We start from the raw sequence: 21,820 nt of genomic DNA, 5'->3' as shown, positions 1-21,820 counted from the left end.
TTGCAACCCTCAGAGAAAGCTTCAGAACAGCTTGGTTCAAATAGACCACTAAAAATGCCACTAGACTGTCTGCGACCTTTTGGTGGGCATTTTCTGTCACTTCGCAGGCATATGTTCGCTGGAGGAAGTTAAAAACCCCTTGATAGATGATTTTTTTTTTTTTATTATCACAGAAATGAGATTTAACCGCCATTTATCAGCGAAACTAGCACTTAACTCTGTGCCTAACAGGTCGAACGTGGATTCTCACTTAGAGCTTCTTTAAATCAAGTCCATTTGACCTTAAGGCCACAAGCATTCTTATCTTAGACTATTCTACACCTTGAGGAAGTTAGTTTAGTATTCACCTCTCAAGACACGTTATTATACTCTATAGACAGTATCTGGAAGTATTTATTATATTCCATTCCAAGATGGAATTGTCTACTACTCTAGCCCCTAAAGAATTTTATAGTATGTCTAAGTTTTGCAACAAAGTCCATATTTAGATGCCACAAAGCGGACATTACTGTGTTTTTGTAACTTTCTTTACACTTGCTTCTTTTTTGAGTGCTGCCAGCTTTAGTTGCAGCCACCTGGTTTAGCCAAAAATGATATTCAAGCAGAGAAATGGCAGACAATATGGTTCAAGTCATAAAAGTGAACCCTTTGTTATTTTCTAGGTTTCAGAATAATAACAATAGCAGAATCCGAGCATGAGAGAAAGACTGGGGTAGATATTGTTTGGGCACTGGAGTTGACCTAAAAGAGAGGTCACCTTCCTCTGCCCTCTGATTCATCAAAAGTCCCTAAAAATAAATAACAAACATGAACAAAATACATTCATTGCAGGACTTCTCCTGAGCAGTACTTCTTTTTAGCAGTTTTTCCATGTGCCCTTCTTTGGCTTAAACAGTTATATGTTCCAGCTGGATGATGTGAAAACAACATTATAAATCCATTTTACACAACATGACATTTGTATGTATATCAGGTTATCTCTAAGTAATTACTTCTCCACACTTGTGTATGAATGATGGGACTTTTTAATAATTTTTGGTAAGCAAACACAGCCAAGGATTTTTTCTACGTTTCCGTTTCCTTTAAAGCCATATTCCAATCATTAAAATAAAAACTTGTTTTCTCGGACATAGTTTCTGCAGAGCGACAGTAGTTCACTATAAATTCACCTCTGAGTTGTGTGCTGCAGACCAACCTCTTTCCCTTTCTGGTTGACATGAGCTCTTTCACTACATGCTCTCCCGCTAGCTTAGCCTGGAAACAGGCAGGTTGGCCTGGAGAGACTATTTTGTGAAACAACCACTGAACAAAAGAAAAAACAAAAAACATAAAAAAGAAAATCAGATTAATTTGTCCTTCATCATTCAGACAGTTTATCATTAGAGGTTTCGCCTGATTACAACACAATTACCACAGACACTTTCCAATTTATTAATGATTTTGCTCTCCTAGTTTTTTTTTTTCAAACTTTCTTCCATCTCATAATGCACTACATTTGGATTCTACTTTTTTGTTCTGCTGGATATAGTCCATTTACACTTTTGTGTACTTTATGAGTACTATTTTAAACTGTATCAGGGTTGTTTGGTCCAAGATCACGTTTTCATTTTTATTTTAGCAGTTGCGTAATTTACATCCTACTTTTACATGTTTTCAGTGATTGTTGCTGATCTAAAAATCAAATAAATACTAATAAGTTGGGTTAACTATAAAATACAGCTTGCCCGAGTATAATTACTGCAGAATTAAAAGGTTCCTCTGTAACAGAAGACTCAGTGCAGCACTGTTCCTACACTATTGACAGAGACTGCAGTGTAAGTAGTAGCTTATAGTTTTATTGAAATATGTATGTTTGTTTTGTTGTTCTGTTAAACTTCCATTATCCCACCCAAAACGTTGATCTCTTTCCTTCTACAGTTAACTTTTAATTAAAAATGTAATAATAAATGGAGCCTTTCATTAAATAGAGTCAAAGCCACATGTATAGTTAATGTTCCAAGTGGTTTGATCAAGGCGAGAGCATTACACCTACTGTATAGAACCTGGACAGGAGCCACGTTTACACCGTGAAGCTACACAGCTGTTGACAGCTACAACTCCAGAACAGAGTGCAAAGTAATATAACGGTTCTACTTACCTGGTGTCACAGCATCTTTTACTGTTGTGCAGCTATGGAGAGAAATTAGACTCAGTCGGATTTGTGCGTGCGTAATTCTTGATTTGTGCGTAAATTAGGATCTGTGTATGCATATTCTTGCTTTGTGCGTGCGTAAATTAGGATTTGTGCATAAATTTGGATTTGTGTGTGATTTGTTACTCACATTATACGTTTTGTGTATAAGTTGAAAAAATATAAAATGAAAAAAATACAAAATGCAATTTACGTATGCACAAATTAAGATTACAACAGCTTGAAACTACTTACACACACACATCTTTAAAAAACACGCACAAATCCCTTGTTACGCACACACGAAGCCAAAGTTACGCACGGATCTACCGTGAGACTGTTTTCACGTCTCACAAATCCGTCCGTAAGTGCTGCGTTTAAATACCAGTGAAATGCTCGGTCATTAGAATTTTCCTATCAGCCTTCCCTTCTAAACGTATTTCCTTCAGTGGGTGTAGCAGGGCTTTAAAAAACTTTGAAGGAAAATAAAAATTATCGTCTGAGAATATGACGTTCACTTTTAAACGCTAATATATATGTTAAAAGTATATTATTCTCCGAGACACCGAATTGATGTAAAACAGGAACGACCAGTAGGGGGCACTGTTTTTTTCTTCCGGAAAAATCAAAGGCAGTCAGACTGAGAGAGTCACGGGAAGAATGGCGGCGCATCTCGGTGGTCAGCGCCCCGAAGTAAGTAGCCTCTGTGTTCAACACTAACATGTACCGTCTTCATGTATTGATTGAGTCATTGTCTGGATAAGTTTGGAAGGGAAGGCTGATAGGAAAATTCTAATGACCAAGCATTCCACTGGTATTTAAACGCAGCACTTACGGACGGATTTGTGAGACATGAAAACAGTCTCACGGTAGATCCGTGCGTAACTTTGGCTTCGTGTGTGCGTAACAAGGGATTTGTGCGTGTTTTTTTTAAGATGTGTGTGTGTAAGTAGTTTCAAGCTGTTGTAATCTTAATTTGTGCATACATAAATTGCATTTTGTATTTTTTTCATTTTATATTTTTTAACTTATACACAAAACGTATAATGTGAGTAACAAATCACGCACAAATCCAAATTTATGCACAAATCCTAATTTACGCACGCACAAAGCAAGAATATGCATACACAAATCCTAATTTACGCACAAATCAAGAATTACGCACGCACAAATCCGACTGAGTCTAATTTCTCTCCATATGCAGCTGTGTTAGTTGAACCGCACACAGTAAAAAAAAAAAAAAAATCAAAAAATAACAGGATGACATAAAATTATTTTAAGCTAACAGTTCTTTAAAACCAATAACTCATTCTCATAAGTCTTTCTACACAAAAGTCAATCAACCATCTTCCTGAAGTCACATCCTGAAGTGTCATAATTTTGCGTTTTTCTCATGCCGAGTTGAAGTGGATGAAAGCCTTCCCACAAGGCAAGAGGAGCCTGTTCATTGACTAAAGATGCAGCTCACTGACAAAAAGCTGTCATTTATCACAATTATGCTAGCAGCACCATCAGCCCAGATCATCTGTGTGTAATTCCTGAGAGCGCCGTCGGAATGTTGTCTGCCTTTTTAATGTCAAAAGAGAGGTTCCAATGCCACACGTTTGCATATTTCAGGAGATACATTAGAAGTGTGAGATATTTTTTACTGGCTCCAGACGAATGTACACCCTCTGCCATAATTTAGGCCTCTGGGGGAAATTTCTCTTCAGTTCACAAATATCTGTAGGAAGAAACCACAAAGGGGAAACCAGAATGGTAAACAGCATCTGAATCACACCTTTCCCTCTTCCTTTCATCTGCCTCTCCTTTGTTCACCCTAAATTGCAAACACATGCAACCCAGATGCCGTCCCTGTTGGCCAACTCTTCATATTCTTCTAATACTAAATGCGCTACTGCAAAGGCAGCCACTACTACAAATGAGTAGCTTTCAGACTTTGTTACACCTGTTAAGCTGTAGATGCATTTCTTAGCATTTTCCCTCAGTTCCCCCAGCTCTCATAACACTCCTGTAGAAAAGTGCAAGAGCTCTTTTGCCTTATTTTTTTTTTCTCCCTGACCACTAAACTTTCCATCAAATGTAATTTTCACTCAACCTCATGGATTTTTAGATGAGAAACACAAATGCATACAATCCAGGGCTCCAGACTGCGACCAATTGGTCGCATTTTGCGACCCAAATTTGAGAGTGTGCGACTAAATTTTACATCCAGTCGCCCATGTGCGACCAGTAAATTTGCCTCCCCCACCCTCCATATTTTTTATTCATCAAACGTAGAAGGGGCACGTCAATGATCAATGAAATAATCAATGAGACGCGAGCGCACACGCACGCAGGCAGACACACACACTCGCGCACATACTCATGAAACGTGAGCACACACTCGCGTTTCATTGAGTGATACCTGTCTGTGAGTCGGCCACTGCGTGTGAGAAGAAAAGGAAAGCCACTGTGAGTGGCTAAAATGCGTGTAGGGGCGGGGCCTAGAGACAATCGAGTGCGCGTAAACATCTGTGGGAAGGAAACGGAGACATCATCACAACCTGATATGTTCGTCTGAGCTATGAGCAAGCGAACTATTGATTCGTTCTTCCGACCTGCGGCTAGTGTACCAGTGCCAGAGTGTACAGCAGGGGTCTCAAACTCGCGGGCCGCGGAATATTTGCGGTCTCCAAGATGATATTTTGCGGTCCCGCCTTAATATGAAAGTTTAATGTTACTGCAGTGCAGGCCGCCAGTTTTAATTAATGGCACTTTTTCATCGTCGTGCACGGAGATGACCAACCAATCACAGTGGGGTAAATGACTCTTGAGGGTTCCTTACTTTCCTTTTTAGAACGTATCTATTCGCTCGTAATTTTCTACATACATGCAGTCCATGCTGAACTTTTCTCTGGGTCACACAGACCCGTAGGAAAGTTTAGGTTTTGGTTACGGTTACGGCGGCGCATCAAACGGGTTACGGCAGCACACCGCTCCCGTCCCGCGGGAGTCGGGTCAGCTGTGGAGAATAAATGTCCCTCACGTACATGCTTGACAGCTAACGGGGCTAGAACTTTAAACACTTGCGAGCAAAAACAACATTAGTTTTAGACTCACTGAAAATACGTGGGGAAAATGCAACGATGGACGTGTTTGAGATGAACCGGCACCTCGCCTGTATCGTTGGGGAGACCAGGCTGGGGGGGGGGATGAAATCGAATCTGCAGCAAGACTGAAGGAGAACAGGAAATTGGAGTTGTCCTCTACATTCAATTTAGTTTTAATATTCTTCTCCCCCTTAGTACGATCTGTTATTGTATATTTTATGATTATTTTAATGTTTTGTGATGTATGTAGCCTTTTTTTTTAATGAATTGGTATTTTAAATTATTTTAATTTCTCACATGTCCCATAATGCATTGTTTTGTAGTCTGTAGGGCAGCTTTCAGTCAGTTCAGTACTAAATTTTCAGCTGTGTCCGGGTAGATTTGCCCCTTTCTCCCACCCCTTTCTTGCGATATTTTTGTGATGATTGACAGTTAATGTTGGAGCAAAAACAAATATATGTCACACACCAGGTGATCTGAACAGCGTTGAGTCCACCTGGGTGATCTCAAACACGGTTATTGTGCATCTTGGCTGCAACTATTTGGTGTCACAAAGATAAATTTCCATCCGTTTTCTTTACTATTTGTACTGTCATGACAGCGATGGTGCTGTCAGTTTACCTTCTTGTTGCATCTTCAAAAGTGCAGAATAAAAAGTGACACTGAATTTGGAACAGCACATTTTAATTTCTGCATCTAATATTAAAGTATTTATTAGTAATACAGTGGAAATTAGTAGATTTGGTTAGCATGTTGATTTACGGTATGCGCCCCTAAATTTTCTGGTTGTGCCCCTAAAATTTTCAGTTAGGGGCCACTGTGCTCCTAGTGAAAAAAGTTAGTCTGGAGCCCTGCAATCTAGTTTCTCACATTTTTAGTACCGGTGGTAGGAAATACTAAACATACTGTAACCGGTTGCTAAAAAATGTGGTTACTCCTAAGGCTTTAATTTCAATATAGCTACTTCATGGTTCTTCATGGCTCCTGGTGATAAAACTAAACACAAAAAAGATGAAAACTGAGTAAGTTAAAACATAATCAAGGCAAAGGTTTCTGAGGTTTCTTTTAGACAAATTTAAAAATAATTTAAAAACCCACTCCCAATGAAAATTGTGTTTTTGTGTTAGAACATGTTATTGTAGCATTTTTTCATGAAGGAGGACATATACAAAGAAAATTACGAACAAAATCACCTACCTGACCTCATCAGAAGTCAGTCAGTTCCAGTTATCCGTGATTCAAAGCCTTGTTGTAATGTGATCTAATTGAGAAATTATGAAAGCGCTTCCACCAGTTAAGTTCGAGCTGGTTCCACACCTTGGTTTTGTTTACTTGGCTGTTGTTAAATAGTGAGGAGTTCTAATTTAGATTGTGATTTCCACTCCGTTTGCATTTACACATGAAAGATGTTTTGAACACCTAGTGTCTCGATAAAAATTAATTCTTAGAGGCTGCACTTCTGTTTTATCCATTTTTTTGTATAATGTTCTTTTTTTTTTTACTTCAGATTTCCCCCCTTTATTTAAATTTGCCCACCAGCAGACAGACAGCTCACCTCTCTGCAGCCTCACTGTCGAGTCTGATTAGCAAGAGGCCAAGAAAAACTGTGAAGTAGAGGATAGCTAAGATTAAAAGGCCCGGGCCACTGCCTGAAGCTGTGCAACTGCCCACTCACATTTGTTCACCGTTTGGGCCGCAAACTGTAGTTAGAAAAAACAGAAAGACACGCTAAACTGTCTTGACAACAATAAAACTCCAAATACTTCAGAGACAGACGCCTTTTGACAAGCATATGGATTCATTTCTATTGACTCATTGCTCAATTAGAACTCATCTCATTTGATTGGCCATGGTGCTTCATGAATGTACATGAGTTCGAGAGCGGCCGTCCATTCAGGAAAACCACATTACACGTCTAAATCACTCATCTTAGCTAACACCATCAGCACCAATGGATAAAACTTCAAAGTAAACTCCCTCAGAAAGAGATGATGCAAAAGAAACTAATATGCAGTGCAGCAGAGGAGACAATATGCATACTAATACATGTCTCAAACCCTGGGGGTGATATTTACCTGAGGTTGAAAATTGAAAATCCTTTCAGATGATAGACTGACCAACACACAAAAACAGCGTTTATCCACTTTAATAAATGCTTCGTTATAAGGCATATTTATTAATTCCAGCACATCACTTTTTCTTTTTTAATATAAATGTAACTGTAGATAAACTAATTTTCAAAATGGAGAAAATAATAAAACCATAGACACAATAATGTTTTCAAACTTTCATGAATATAAACTTAATTTAAAAAATTTTTTTTACAATGCATGAATAGAAAGCCATAGTCTTTAGTCATCTCTTTACTGCAAAAAACGTTTCCCTCAAAAGCTAAAAACAGTTTTTTAAAATAAAAATATATGTGTAAAGTTTTTTGAGCCAATTTATAGCATTTACATTTACAAAATGCTGATTTCCACATGTGATCATCTAAAATAAAACAGGTTTAGGTCTTCGGAGGGGGTAGAGCGATCATTAGGATGGGGGAAATTAAAGTTTCCTTGTGTGGCTAAAAAGACAAAAAAAGCTTTGGATAAAAGAAAACAAAGGAGTCCTTTAAAAGCTGTTCAGTGAGTGAAAGTGTCATTACCATAAGGAGCTTACCATAAATATATTACGGGAGCAAATAGAGTTCAGATGGTTCACTATAAGATTTAAACTGCTCATAATCCTCAAAAGAAGAACGGCGCGATTATATTCTAGCAAAAGCCGAACCAGCTTGTAATATCATTCTTTTGAGATACAAATTTGAAATCGACCTGAACCAAGATAGTGGTGGTGGGGAGTTGCACTCAGGATCAGTGGCAAACAAAGTGCTGGGATGCGATGGTGTGATTGCATGGACATGCATGAATTCCAGTGAAGCTTCGCTGATGTCGGTGATGCGACAGAGGCCGCCTGATGAAATGTGACTTTTAAAAGAGATATGAGGCTCAGCCAAAAAAGCAGGAAAAGCTGTTATACAAAAATAAGGAGGGTGATCCAAAATCTTCTGAGAGAATGGAACTCTTCTGTAGTAGAAACAAAGCAGTTTAATCTGCATTTTGACGGCTTATCTTTTCCTCATAAACTAAGGGTTCCTAGAGAGCCAAACCAACAAACTATCTTTTGGTTTGGCTCTCTTTGACCATGACTGCCTAAGTATTTATGGAGCCAACTGCAAACAGCCCCACAAAGAAATGAAGCAGAGGGGAGAAGGAAACTGAATTCTGAAGCACAAGTGCTTTAAACTACATTATGTGAAATGTGCATAACATTAATAAATGAAATCGTCTTCATTGCAAAGAAAAGTGAAAAGGCTATCTTGCCTTCAGGGAAACTGAGTGTCTTTGTATGTTTTCCACCTATTGATGTCTTTAAAGAATGGTTTGTAGATACAGTTTTCTGCAAACAATAGACTGACGCTGGTCCACTGCCAGAAATTCAAAAGGCCTATAGCAGACAAACCTGAATTTTAACTACAGGCATGTTAGACCTGCACAATAAACAGCACATTTATCGTCATCACGGCATTCATTGAAATAAATGGTTACCTGCTTAAATATTTGCACACATACTAAAACAATTCTATGGCAGCTAGACGTGTTTAAGAAATAAAATTGACTCGTTTAGGCATCAGAACAACTGGATGGTCCCTTTTAATGTAGACGAGGATCATTTGGAGCATAATTAAGGTTATGTTGGCTTTTATCAAATAAAACTGTTGCAGTGAAATGACAAAAAAAAAAAAAAAAGAATAATTGTTTTTGTTTTGCTTTTTGTTCATGTACCGCAGGTCATGTCATTCTAACACTGATCACTAATATCCCACATTGCTAGTTTCCTCATATTGTGCAGCCCTAATGCAAATAGTTTATAGGTATCTTATAAGGTCATCAATAGAACATCAAAGCTTACCAAGAAAAACTCAGAGGTAAAACCATTTTTAAAAGTCTTTAGTTCAATAACTGATGTTTTTAACATGATAATATAAAAAGAAGATTTAAAAAGACTGAAAAATGAAAGAATGAATGAAAAAAAAAGAAAAATGAAAGGTTTATTTGACCAGAAAAAACTATTTACTAAAGCTGGGAAAGAAGCTGCTCTTTGTTATTCCCATAAAAACAGGAGCTATAAATGGGTTGTTAAAGCTTTTTGCATTTCGTGGCCCCATTATTTGAAAAGCAAAAAAAAAGATATTGGGTGAGATTTTAGAACAATGTGTCCTTTGCGTGATTTTACAATATCTGCTAAAAGCAGTTCTAGAAGGACTTTAGCTGTAGAAAATATTAAAAACTAGTTGTGTTGAAAAAAATGACTACACTGGAGGGCATAAAAAGTCTCTAAAGCCATCCATCTTAAATCGGCATGAAGTCTGATGCTTTTATTTGTCAAACTGTCTGGCAATGTGTTACAAAGCTGCAATTTCTCGAGGGAAGAAAGAAGAAATATGATGACCGGCACCAATTAGGAAATGGGTTCCCTGCTGGGACAAATGCTGTTGTCAAGTTCTCTTGCAAAAGTCAGTGTTGACATGGCTATGTCTGAGGTTTTTCTAAAAGGATGGTAAGGGGAGACAGACACTCTTGTAAATCAAATACTTTTCCCAACTGGATCTCGAAGCACAAGTCATATTATAGCTGGAGAAAAATAAAAACGCAAGTTCATTCAAGATCAGCTTTGAAGCAGCAAAGTAAGAAGTAAACAACACTTTTTAAAAACACATCCAGCAGATAAAATGTGAAGCATTTTTTTTAATGTTTACTTCCATCAGTTGATTTTTCTAAATGATAGAAGTCAGTGCGGCTCTTTAGCGGGACAGCATCTCTGTGATGAAGCACTAAAACATGCAAAATAAATAAACATGCAAGCCAAAACAATCTGTCAAAAGTGGCTGATGTGCTCAAGAATTTCTGCAGAGTTGTCTACAATTTATTTATACTCCAAGCAGTCATGTGACCTTTTTTAAAAAAAAAGCATTCTGTGAGCTTTAAGGCAAAGCAGTATAACCTATTCAATGCTGTGATGTAAACGCTTTGATATCTCAGTGTGAATAACTCAAAATGAAGACTTCTCCCCCTCAGAAGGACTGTCATCTGCAAGCCGCGAGACATGGCATTTATAAATGATGCATCACTGAAAAGCAAAGAATAAGTCCAGGTCTAGAAATAAGATGGCGAGTCAAAAGAAGCTGGACACAAAACCCCTCATATGGAGAGGCAATACTGACCACAAAGATTTCATTGGCAGCTAAACAAAACAGAAACATAGCCATTTAGTTTATTAGCAACCAAACTAACTGTTGTAGCTTATGGTATAAAAACGTGAAAACGTTTTTTTCCCCAAAAACCTCTAAATCCATCCATTCATCCAGTTCCAGTTCCAATTTATTTTTAGGTCACAGATGCCAAAAAATGCCCAATAAATAGTACTTTCAACGTATGGGGCTTCATGAATTAAGTTACGTGTCTAGTAAAGTAGTGCAACATATGAACAATTATTCAGATTACCATAGAATAAAGAACTTACAATCGAATAAACTCTTTACATCACTTCAAATCACTAAATCCATTGAATTCTTCATCTTTTGTCACTTTTGAACAACTTTACCGAGGTTCTTCTTCTGCATTGCTGTCAGTGGATAAAAGCAAATACTGACACACACACACCCACACACACACATAAAGTGCTCTCTAGATGTTGTTGGTGGGACAACAAGTAACACATTAGCTTTTTTTAAATAAATATCCCAAATACATTGCACCTGGGTGTGAGTCCTGCCACCAGCTAGACTATGCTAAAATGCGCTTATTCTCAGACTTATACTTAAAAAATGCAGTAATTCTTAATTTCAATATTAACAAAAAGCATCTTGTTGCCTAAAGGAATAATATTACAGGAAAACGAATCCATGGATTTTGTGAACTGATTTTGATATAGTCAATGAAAAAAAAAAAGAATCTTTGAAAACTATACAAAACATTTGCAGGGAGATCAATTTAAACCAAAAAAAAAATGCAACTACAAAAGTGAGATTATTATTTTTAAAGAAACACATTATTCATCGTTTTAAGCTAAGCTGATTTTGAAACTCTTGGTCAAATTTTAGGCAGACATCCATCTGTGCAGAAGCGCTATTAGCATTTTTAAATCCAAGTTGCCGTCAAGCATGCAGGTATTGGGGTGTAATTATCATTAAGCCTCTGAGGACAATAGTGCAGATGACTTTGAAGCCTAAAGTAATTCTCCAGATTCTGCTCATGTAAGATCAGAGAGCTGTGATACCTCTACATTATTTATATCCTCTTCCACTGTCTCAGCGTTTTGCATTTCCTGAATAATATGCAAGTATCTTCTCCGTCCCATCTGTCCATTTCTCCATCCACCTTGTCCGAGAATTGCCATTAAGTCCTAGAGATGGATTGACTGGGAGCATTGATCTGGTTTTCAAGTGTGCCACCACATTCAGAGCTGATGAGAGTTGCTCATTAAGGAAGCTAACTGGATCATTTGTATGTACAGAATGAGCCATATGCCTCCTTTCATTCAATCTTGAAAGGGGCGATCAAACTTTAATGGCGTAATGGCCATTAAAGTGAGAGCAGATTGTGCTGTTACAGAGTAGGATGTAATATAAAATTTAGCTGAAAGGCTTAAAAAGAAAAACACTTGTGAGATCAGGAACAAAGAAAAGGTTAACAAAGTACAGAGAAGATAAGAGTTGTAAAGATTTTAATTATTGTAATTATAATAAAGCATATTTTGCCTCACCTTAACTTTGTTTATGACTGCTGACTTAACCTAGTATAGTTTCAGCCATCCGGTACTGTAAAGCTGGATGCAAAAAAAGTTGTTTAAATATTTTTACTCTTGGCTTGTTTTTAAAAAAAGAGCTGTGTAGCTTTTCTGTGATCCAAGAGGCAAATTTTACATTTAAAGTGGGTAGAAAGTTAAAAGTAACTGGCGCCAGGTCAGTTTCTCCAGTAACTGCTTAGTACCTGTATCTTGTTACAAAGCAAAAGGCAGTCTCCATTAGCCAATGTAAAATAGCCCAACATCACCACAAAAATATGTTTGTTTTTTTGTCTCATGCATGCATTGGTTTTAATCACAGGTTCTGGGTCTTCCAACAGCATAAGGACTTAAACAGAAAACAGTCAAGAATGTCTAAGAGCTAAACACTGACTTTTAGAAGAGTGGCCCTGTGTGAGGCCTGATCTAAATCATGTTGAACATCTCTGGAAAGAGCTGAAATGTGCAGTTTGAGAAAGGAATTTTCATATCCACTGAAAGGGACAAAAGTCTTATTGACTGGTATAGAAATCCTTGGATTGCAGAAATTGTCACAAAAGTTGTGCAACAAAATTGTTTAGGGTTATACCATTAATGTAAAGCTTGTTTTATTTTCATTTTTTGGGTGATTTACATTAAATGTATATTATTTTTCTTTTGTAATGCTGCATTCACACTGGATGCGATTGGCGCATCGTCAGGGGCGTGGAATTTCAATGTTAAGTCCATGTACAGACGTGATCTGAGGTCCTGCTGCGCCATTTGGGCATCAATTTGGGCGTTGTATTAATCCAGAGAGAATTTCTGCTTGTGTTTATTCATGAGTATATTTTTTATTAATAGTGGCCATTATTTCTTCTTAAAATGTTTTAAAGACTTTTTTATCTTTATGGCAATAACTGCATATGTCAATTGCAACAGCGCAATGTCAAATAAATAAAAATGTTTATAAATTAGGAAAACATTTTAACAATAGCCTATATGCATATATAAAAGATCTGTGTAATGTTTAACCCCTTTCCATTTAAATTCTTTGGTCTCTGGAAGGTCAAAATATTAAAAGAAAAAGTGCATGCAGCAAAGATTTATAACTGGCAATTTCAAGAATACTTGAAAACTTCTTTGAATGTTTATAATTGCAATTTTATTTTTTAAGGATATTTGTTTTTACTGGAATAAGCTAATGTCCCTCGAAATGTCAGTTTACATTTCTGCTATCAACAATAAATAAAGAAAAAAGAACAGAAAAGTGGAAACCTCATTTTAACTCATCTACTACTATGCAAACACTTGAGCTTATTTGAATGAACAGATGCTGCTGATTGGGGGTTAGTGTCTTGAGCCCAGTTTGAGAGAAAATATTTGCAGAGTGCTGCGCTGTGTGGCACACACCTGCACTATGGACCTGTGCGACTGGAATGAGAATGGGATTATGACCGAGGCTATATGAGGAGATGGGGGGTGGGGTGGGGTGGGGTGGGGGGAGTGGAAGCGCATGAGGTGACTGAGGGGAAAGAGGCAGCTCTGTGATGGACAAAGGGAAAATAGAAAAAGATCCCACTGTCTCTTCCAGTTAATGAAAACTCCGCAAGAAAGGCTGGTTAACTGAACAAATCAGTGAATCCACAGTTAAATTAGTATAGCTAATTACTCAGAGCAAATTGAAGTAGAGGGAGGAAGGGAAGTTTCAGGTAATTTACCTGTCCCAGGATGGGGCCAAGTGGGGGTCCGGGAGCTGCTTGTCCTGACCTTACGATAGCTCGGATAACATTGCCTGTATCCAATTTCTTCACGGCTTTGGCAGCCTTGGAGATCTTTGACATCCTGTTCAATCTTAGTCAATCTGCTTCCAAGTTGGTTGAGAGTCCATCAACTGAAATGTCACAAGACAAACAAACAAATTAGGTTCTTGAGGATAAACAACTGTAACAAATCATTCACATGGCAGGCTCATTAAAACATCATACACCCGAGTCGATATGAATACCCAAAGGCCAAATGCATGCCTTTCCACTACGCAGAGGGCGAGTAATTTAAAAAATCTTTCCCTTCGATCGTCTCAGCAAGAGCCACTTTCCTGGAGCTGTTTTTGCAGAGTGGATCACCAGCTGAGAGCGATGTTCACTATGCCGAGAAGCTCTGAAGCCAGCAGAAGTTAAACACCAAAATACTCCTTCTGCCTTATTTGTGGTTTCGGGGGAGATGACCCCTGAACTGTTTGTGATGCCGCAGAGCCTCCGCTGTATCAGCAGAGGTCAATAGGTCAGAGGCATGAAAGCAAAGCCTGTGGCCTTTTTTTTATTCCACCTAAGGATGCGTGTTTAATTAGGAGATGATTTACAGAGAGGGTGATGGCACTTGAACTACAGACGTTTTTCTAAGAACACAACAAAACATCAGTGCAGACCAAAAATCTGCCACTAGAATAATCGTGATACTGACACAGGCATAATAAAGGATAAAACAACAACACAATCGGACAACTTAAAGGAGTCAGGGGACAAATACACGTTTAAAGGTGGAGCCATGAGCCTCACAAAACCACGGATGCAATAAAAATAACTACTTGAGGCAACAGATGAGCAAAGAGGGGGTCCGGCAATGATTCATTGGAGGCAACAGAGGGTATCCAATTAGATCAACAAAAGCGAAAGTACCAGAAAGATATATGGGACCTGGTGCTTCTCTGGAGCAGCAAACAGGGGCAAACTACTCGCAAGAAAAGTTGTGATTCTTTTACAACTAGTGATTATCCAACAGCCATTAAAGTGCAACCACCATGAAGCAATATTTGTAAGGACATTAAGGTGATATGCATACTGCAGAGAGAGTCCCAGATGGAATTCATTTAGCCCGGCTTCCCCTCAATGGCGATCTTTAAAATTGGACTCTCACACTGCAGCTTTTCTGAGGTCAATTTCACGGCACCCACCTAATGTGTTCAGAAACTTCAAAGCAGGGAAATTATGTTGCAGTTGAGTCAATTTTGAAGTTGGATAGAATGATGGAACCCGGTGGGAAACAAATCAGATGTTAGAACAGAGACATGCAGATAAACAATAACGAGGCACAATCTGAAAGTCGAAGTTAAAAAATAAAAAAGCACCTTTAAAAATATCAATTAAAAGTTAGATATTACCATTTTCATAAATTTAGCTTAACTTGAGTTTTCAAACTGAGGGCAGAACTGTTCAGACCAAGTGTTCAGTTTAATTCCAATTTGGGAAGAAGGGAATAACAGTTCTGCAAGCGGGGAAATCACAGCTTCATGCTTTAATGCACCACAACTCCAATCTCTCTCTGTTGGAGTATGAATAATAAAACTGCTGTTCCTCACAGAATGAAGTCAGTCATCATAAGGCCAAGCAGTGAGTGATGAAGAAGAATTGACCTACATAAGGCATCAAGCTGCACTAGACGTATGGCTCACAGAAGTGAATTTGCATTAGATTCAATGAAGAAACGTGGTTCAAGGCTGCACTGTAAGCCTCAGACGGAGCTGACTTAATGTTCTGCTGTAATTAATCAAATCAAAGCCTCGCTAAATTGAAAGAAACAGGCACAGTTTTGAGCTTCCCTTTATGTGTTTACTGGCAACAGCGCTGTCGTTAACAAGGCGTTCGCAGAAATAGCAATTTGTTTGGGCAGAGAGACTGGGTAAAAGTAAAGCCTGAAATAACACACCAACAACAACAAAAAGGTGTGTGTGCAAAAGGTGGATGCAGTAAAGCAGCAAAATATATTACAATTGTCAAAAAACAACAACACCAATTCAAATAAATTGCACTTCTTTAACCAACTATTAGATGATGTTTTAAAAAGGACAAATTATTGTGGTTTGGTCAACAAACAGACAATAACATCCTAAGTAGAACCACTGCTGCCAATCTGCAGATAAGATCATTTGAAACATGTTCCATTTCAGACAACCACCCATTTTACTGGTGGCTCATTGCAAATATTCTGAAGGTTGTTGCAGAAAACAAAGAACAGCTTCTGTTTGTCCCATTTAGCATAATTTAAACAGACCACATTTCAAGGACAACGCTGACTTTGAGTGAGGAAATTAAGCAGTTTGCCACTAAATTGTAGGGCTTTATTGCACCAGTGAAGCCTACCATTGATTGTTGTTTAGCCTATTAGGCTCACTATTGTCTCATTAGACCAGGAAAAGACAGGCATTACCAAGACTCCAAAATTATTTTTGAGATATAATGAATACAAATCTCAATTCTTGATTGTTCCTCAAGGATGGAAAAAATGGTCTCGTATGATCCAATATGCGGTCTATTTAAATAAATACTGGTACTATATCTGCCTAAGGGAAATTACGGTAAGTCTTTTTCTGTGCTTTATATCTTTCCTCTCTTTTTGCTGTAGTCTGATGAAATAAAATCTGAATAGCAATTACTTTCTCAGTGGGAACAGTCTTTGTACCTGCAACAGCCAAGAATAAAGACTGGGCTCAATAACCTTTGTTACACGTTATCTGCCTTCTAGGCAGATCTATCTGTGAAATTAAAATGGAAAAAGTTAAGGCAGCGAAGTCAAATGTTTCCCATTTACATGGGCTCTGCATTGGAACATAAAATAAAGCATTAGCATTCAATGGAATACTTTGGCAATGCTCTTCATGTATATATGTGTGGTAATCTCAACACTGATCTTTACTAAAGACTGCTAACAATTTATTTATTTCACCTTTATGTGTTTGGTTTGTTGTGTTTGGCAGAATTATTCGCCTCTTATTAAAAACACCCCTGCAGGCCTTGGAGAAGTCATGCTCATCAAACAGCAGCCTATATGCTTGCTAGGCTTTAGTACTGATGAGTCGTTATTTACGGTTGTGTGAAATGGGAAAATGGAAAAGTTGGCTAGAAATTTGAAAGCGTGTAAATATAAGTTTGATCTTTGAAATTGATATTTATAGACTAGACCACATATATGTAATGTCCCTTCCGTACTTCAGGGGCTATATGTCAAAAGCATAATCAAAAAGAAGGAAAAGATGTGAAAGATTATTGGAAATATTTCAGAAAACAGTCGTACTAAACACACCAAGAACACAGAAAAACAGACATTTTTAGGATAAAAAACACAATTGTGGAAAAAAAAGCGCCAGATGAATGTAATTCTTTAATTCTAAAATATATAGGTCTAGTTTTGTTTTGTTTTATAGTATACCGTGCAATAGTTGATCGTAAAATAGAGAAATATGTTCTTTTAAAATATTTTCAGCAAAAAAAGAAAATGTCTAACAATGTCAAAGTTTGTTGACCTGTACACTTTTTGACCTTTTTCTGCGCAGTATTACACTCTTTTTCCTAATACTTTACAAATGTTATCAAATCAATCTTATTACAGCATATTTGATAAATCTTTGCTTTCTCCCCACAAATTTCAGCTCTTATTGGCTCTTAAAATAAGAAAAGAACTGCCATACTTGACATTTTCCTGAGAAATCTATGGCACCACTTTATAAACAAGTGCTGAGTCTTACCACACGCCCGTGGTAAGTGTAAGTTAATCGTGAAGTATTTGTAAGAATAAAGTAAGTTGCATGTACACTGACATACAGAATGCTGTCGTACGATGCCCTTATGCCGCACTCGAGTCATTAAGGTGGGGGTACCGGCCCCTTACTGACTGCGCACAAATGCTGCACGCACGATCTACGTGATATGCAAGTGCTCGTAGGATGCCCGCACAAACTGTAACACTAATTTGTAATAGTCAGTCTGCACACAAAATACTTCACACTTATCACGTGATCATCACCAACGGGGCCCCTGTGGAGTGCACAGGAATTGGGGTGGTTGGAAAAAATGAAAAATCTGCACAACGTGGCTGCATCTCACCTAATTCACCTTTACTTACTCATGTGTTGATTAAGTTTGCTATGACCTGTTGCTCACAGTATGCCCTTAAAAATCAATGTGCATGAGCATTTTTGCTCTGCAGGCTTACAGAGCCGTTTACAATCTTGATATTTCCTGGAGCCTACTTTTCATCACAAAATGCCTGTATCCACTCATGAGGGCAGTAATGACTAAGGCTCAACCTGGCATGCAAAAACAGATGACAGCCAAGCCAAATTTTAGTTGATGATCAATGAAACACTAAAGCAGATTTGTGTGTGTTTTTGTCTTACATGATGGATTTTCTGTTTGGGATTTCAATGCTTTTTGTATGGGTGCCACTACATAATACAGCTTTAAAGTTGAGTTTCTTCCCTAACATGTTGGCATGTTACATGATAGGATAATAGGTTTAAAGTAGGAAATGAGGTTCAAAAAAGTCTTAAATTAATTGACTGAGCACTAAGCCCACCAGAAGGGGCTTTAGTTCATAAGTTGATGCAGCATTGAGATAGTCTTACATATTAACTTGTGGTGTTTTTTATTTTTGATAACTCCATGAATTGTCACAACAGACAGGGATGGCTGTGTGTTTTTTGAGTAAGCAGCAAATCATGTTGGTGCACTGTGTTTGTTTTCCCTGCAATGCAACTTCAAGCCAGTGTGGTTCAGAAGTGAAGCATTTCTGAGCACGGTGCATTCGGGAGCACATCCGAGAAACAGTTACCCAAAGGGAAAGGTGATGCAGAGTAAGCACAGGGTGTTTTATTTTAAAAATCCAGCAGCTCATCTCTGCCTTCTAAAGCATTTCAGCCACAACAGCTGGGAAAAATAAAGTTATCTTTTTTTAGCGCAGCAACACATTCGGCTTGAGAAACACAAGATACTTTGCATCGAGTGTAAGCAGGCCATAAATATTTGCAGTTTTGTAAATTTAGACCACCCATTAAACAAAATTAGGACAGAGCAGAAGTTGGCAGTCTTGTTTGCTTGGTTGTTTCTTTATAAGAGGATGCACTTTTTGAATTTCCAGCTAAAAGAAATTTACCACATAGATAAATTATGACTCAGTTTTAAAGCAGCTTTTTTGTCAGTATTTTGAAGAAAGTTTTTCAAAAAGTTGGTTGAAAGAGAATATTTCGAAATGAAATAAAATGTATCTCAATTTTGCCAATTTTAAGGTCGAATCAAATGGTGGAAATGAAATCCTAACATCTTTTGAAGTGGTAAGGATTTAAGAGGGACAGCTCATGTTTGACGTTTCAGAAACAGAACCAGGTCAAAGAGGATGTGAAGAAATGACAGGACATGAAATCAGAATATGCCAGAGAAGGAGATGCAGAGGAGACTGCTAAATGGAGGCAGATGATTATTTGAGGTGACCCCTAAAGGAAGCAGCTTAAAGGATAATAATAAGAACATTTGAAAATATTTCTCCACATCTTGTCAAACACAGGATGGATTACAAACAATGGTTTTTAAAATGGTAATATCTAAAAAAAAAAAAAGAATTTAAACAAAACATTGTGGCTGAAAATAATTAAGATACTGCAACTGATAGGATGCTTGGCATGATAATTTAGCTGCTACAGTAACGCTACATATAACAAATCAGTGTCATAAAATCAAAAATTGGCTTAATTTATCCAGACCGAAGAATTATCAGAAACAGTTTAAACTCTAATCTCTGTTTAATTCAGTATCATCAGTGTTAAGGCCCCGACAGGCAAACGTGGGTGCATATTGTTTAAAGGAAACTGGTTTATACTTTCAGTGCATGGCTATGGGTTGTTGTCCACAGTGACCTGCTCAGATGGTTCATCCATTACCACGAACTGACACTGAAGACCAATTTTCCTTTGATTCTTTGGAGCATCTACTACTAAATGAGATTGGCATGTTAATGAAGGTTCACGCATTTGTTTTAAGACCAGTTGCTTTAGAAAGAACACTGTTAGTCCCTTTGAAGCAGTCCAAGAAGACATCGAAGCAGAGAATGATCAGGGAGTCTAGCCTCATGGCCACCAATGTAAGCATGAAACTCTACTGGCTGCAGGCCAGGTGCTTCAAGATGAGCCATAAAGCTGTGTAGAAAGTCCTTTTTTGTAGATTTATCCTGATCATGCCTTCTTGCTTGGACAGGGAAAACTTCTGGATGGTTTACAACTATATCAGGACCCTGATTCACAGAAAAGGGAGCGACATGGTGGTTGAGCAGGACTTTGGCCCCAACAAAGCCATTCCTTGTTTTTCCAAGAGATTCAATATCCCCTCCAGAAACCTCAGGCTGAAGCTTACAGTCAGGACCATAAATATTTGGACAGAGACACATTTTTCTAATTTTGTTTCTGTACATTACCACAGTGAATTTTAAATAAAACAACTCAGATGCCATTGAAATGCAGACTTTCCGCTTTTATTCCATGGGTTGAACAAAAAGATTGCATAAATGTGAAAAACTAAAGCATTTTTTAAACACAATCCCTTAATTTCATGGGCTCATAAGTAATTGGACAAATGAAATAACTGAAAACAAAATGGTCTGGCTGAATGGTTTGGCTGAAAACCCTTTGTTGGCAATGACAGCCTGAAGTCTTGAACTCATTGACATCACCAGATGCTGGGTTTTCTCCTTCTGAATGCTCTGCCAGGCCTTTACTGCAGCAGCTTTCATTTGCCAGTTGTTTGTGGGCCTTTCTGTCTGAAGTTTAGTCTTCAACAAGTGAAATGATGCTCAATTGGGTTAAGATCAGGTGACTGACTTGGCCATTCAAGAATATTCCACTTCTTTGCTTTAATAAACTCCTGAGTTGCTTTGGCTGTTTGTTTTGGGTCATTGTCTATCTGTATTATGAAACGCCGCCCAATCAGTTTGGCTGCATTCACCTGGGTCTGCACAGACAGTCTGTCTCTGAACACCTCAGAATTCATTGGGCTGCTTCTGTCCTGTGTCACGTCATCAATAAATACTAGTGTCCCAGTGCCACTAGCAGCCATGCACGCCCAGACCATCACACTGCCTCCACAGTGTTTTACTGATGATGTAGTGTGCTTTGGATCACGAGCTTCTCCGCGCCTTCTCCATACTTTTCTCTTGCCATCATTCTGGTAGAGGTTGATTTTGGTTTCATCTGTCCAAAGAATGTTTTTCCAGAACTGTGCTGGCTTTTTTAGATGCTTTTTAGCAAAGTCCAATCTAGCCTTCCTATTCTTGAGGATTATGAGTGGCTTGCATCTTGCAGTGTACCCTCTGTATCTACTTTCATACAGTCTTCTTTTTATGGTAGACTTGGATATTGATACGCCTACCTCCTGGAGAGTGTTGCTCACTTGGTTGGCTGTTGTGAACGGGTTCCTCTTCACCATGGAAATGATTCTGCCATCATCCACCACTGTTGTCTTCCGTGGACGTCCAGGACGTCAGTGCTTTCTTTCTTTCTCAGGATGTACCACACTGTTGATTTTGCCACTCCTAATACTGTAGCAATTTCTCGCATGGTTTTTTTTCTGTTTTCTCTGCTTAATGATGGCTCCTTTCAGCTGCATGGAGAGCTCCTTTGACAGCATGTTGTCTGTTCACAGCAAAATCTTCCAAATGCAAGCACGAGTCCTCTAATCAACTCCAGGCCTTTTATCTGCTTTACTCATAATGACATAACAAGGGAATTGCCCACACCTGTCCATGCAATAGCATGGACGGCAATTGTCCAATTACTTACAAGCCCATGAAATGAAGGGATTGTGTTTAAAAAATGCTTTAGTTTTTCACATTTTTATGCAATCTTTTTGTTCAACCCATGGAATAAAAGCTGAAGTCTGCACTTCAATGGCATCTGAGTTGTTTTATTTAAAATTCAATGTGGTAATGT

General features: G+C 38.1%; 1 protein-coding gene across 1 annotated transcript in view; it reads right to left on the bottom strand.

Annotated features, from left to right (window-relative positions):
* Nucleotides 1-21,820, bottom strand: part of mrpl11 (mitochondrial ribosomal protein L11) — a 63,075-nt gene that overhangs the window by 25,866 nt on the left and 15,389 nt on the right. Inside the window, exon 2 of the mRNA XM_004073131.4 lies at nucleotides 13,794-13,966. Coding sequence (XP_004073179.1) covers nucleotides 13,794-13,916 — 123 coding nt within the window. The 5' untranslated portion in view covers nucleotides 13,917-13,966. The remainder of the gene's footprint in view (nucleotides 1-13,793; nucleotides 13,967-21,820) is intronic.

Source organism: Oryzias latipes, chromosome 10, assembly GCF_053564925.1.
Source record: "Oryzias latipes strain Hd-rR chromosome 10, Olatipes_Hd-rR_3.1".
Lineage (NCBI taxonomy): Eukaryota > Metazoa > Chordata > Actinopteri > Beloniformes > Adrianichthyidae > Oryzias > Oryzias latipes.
The sequence above is the reverse complement of the archived record's forward strand: the minus strand, read 5'-3'. Positions and strand labels throughout refer to the sequence as shown.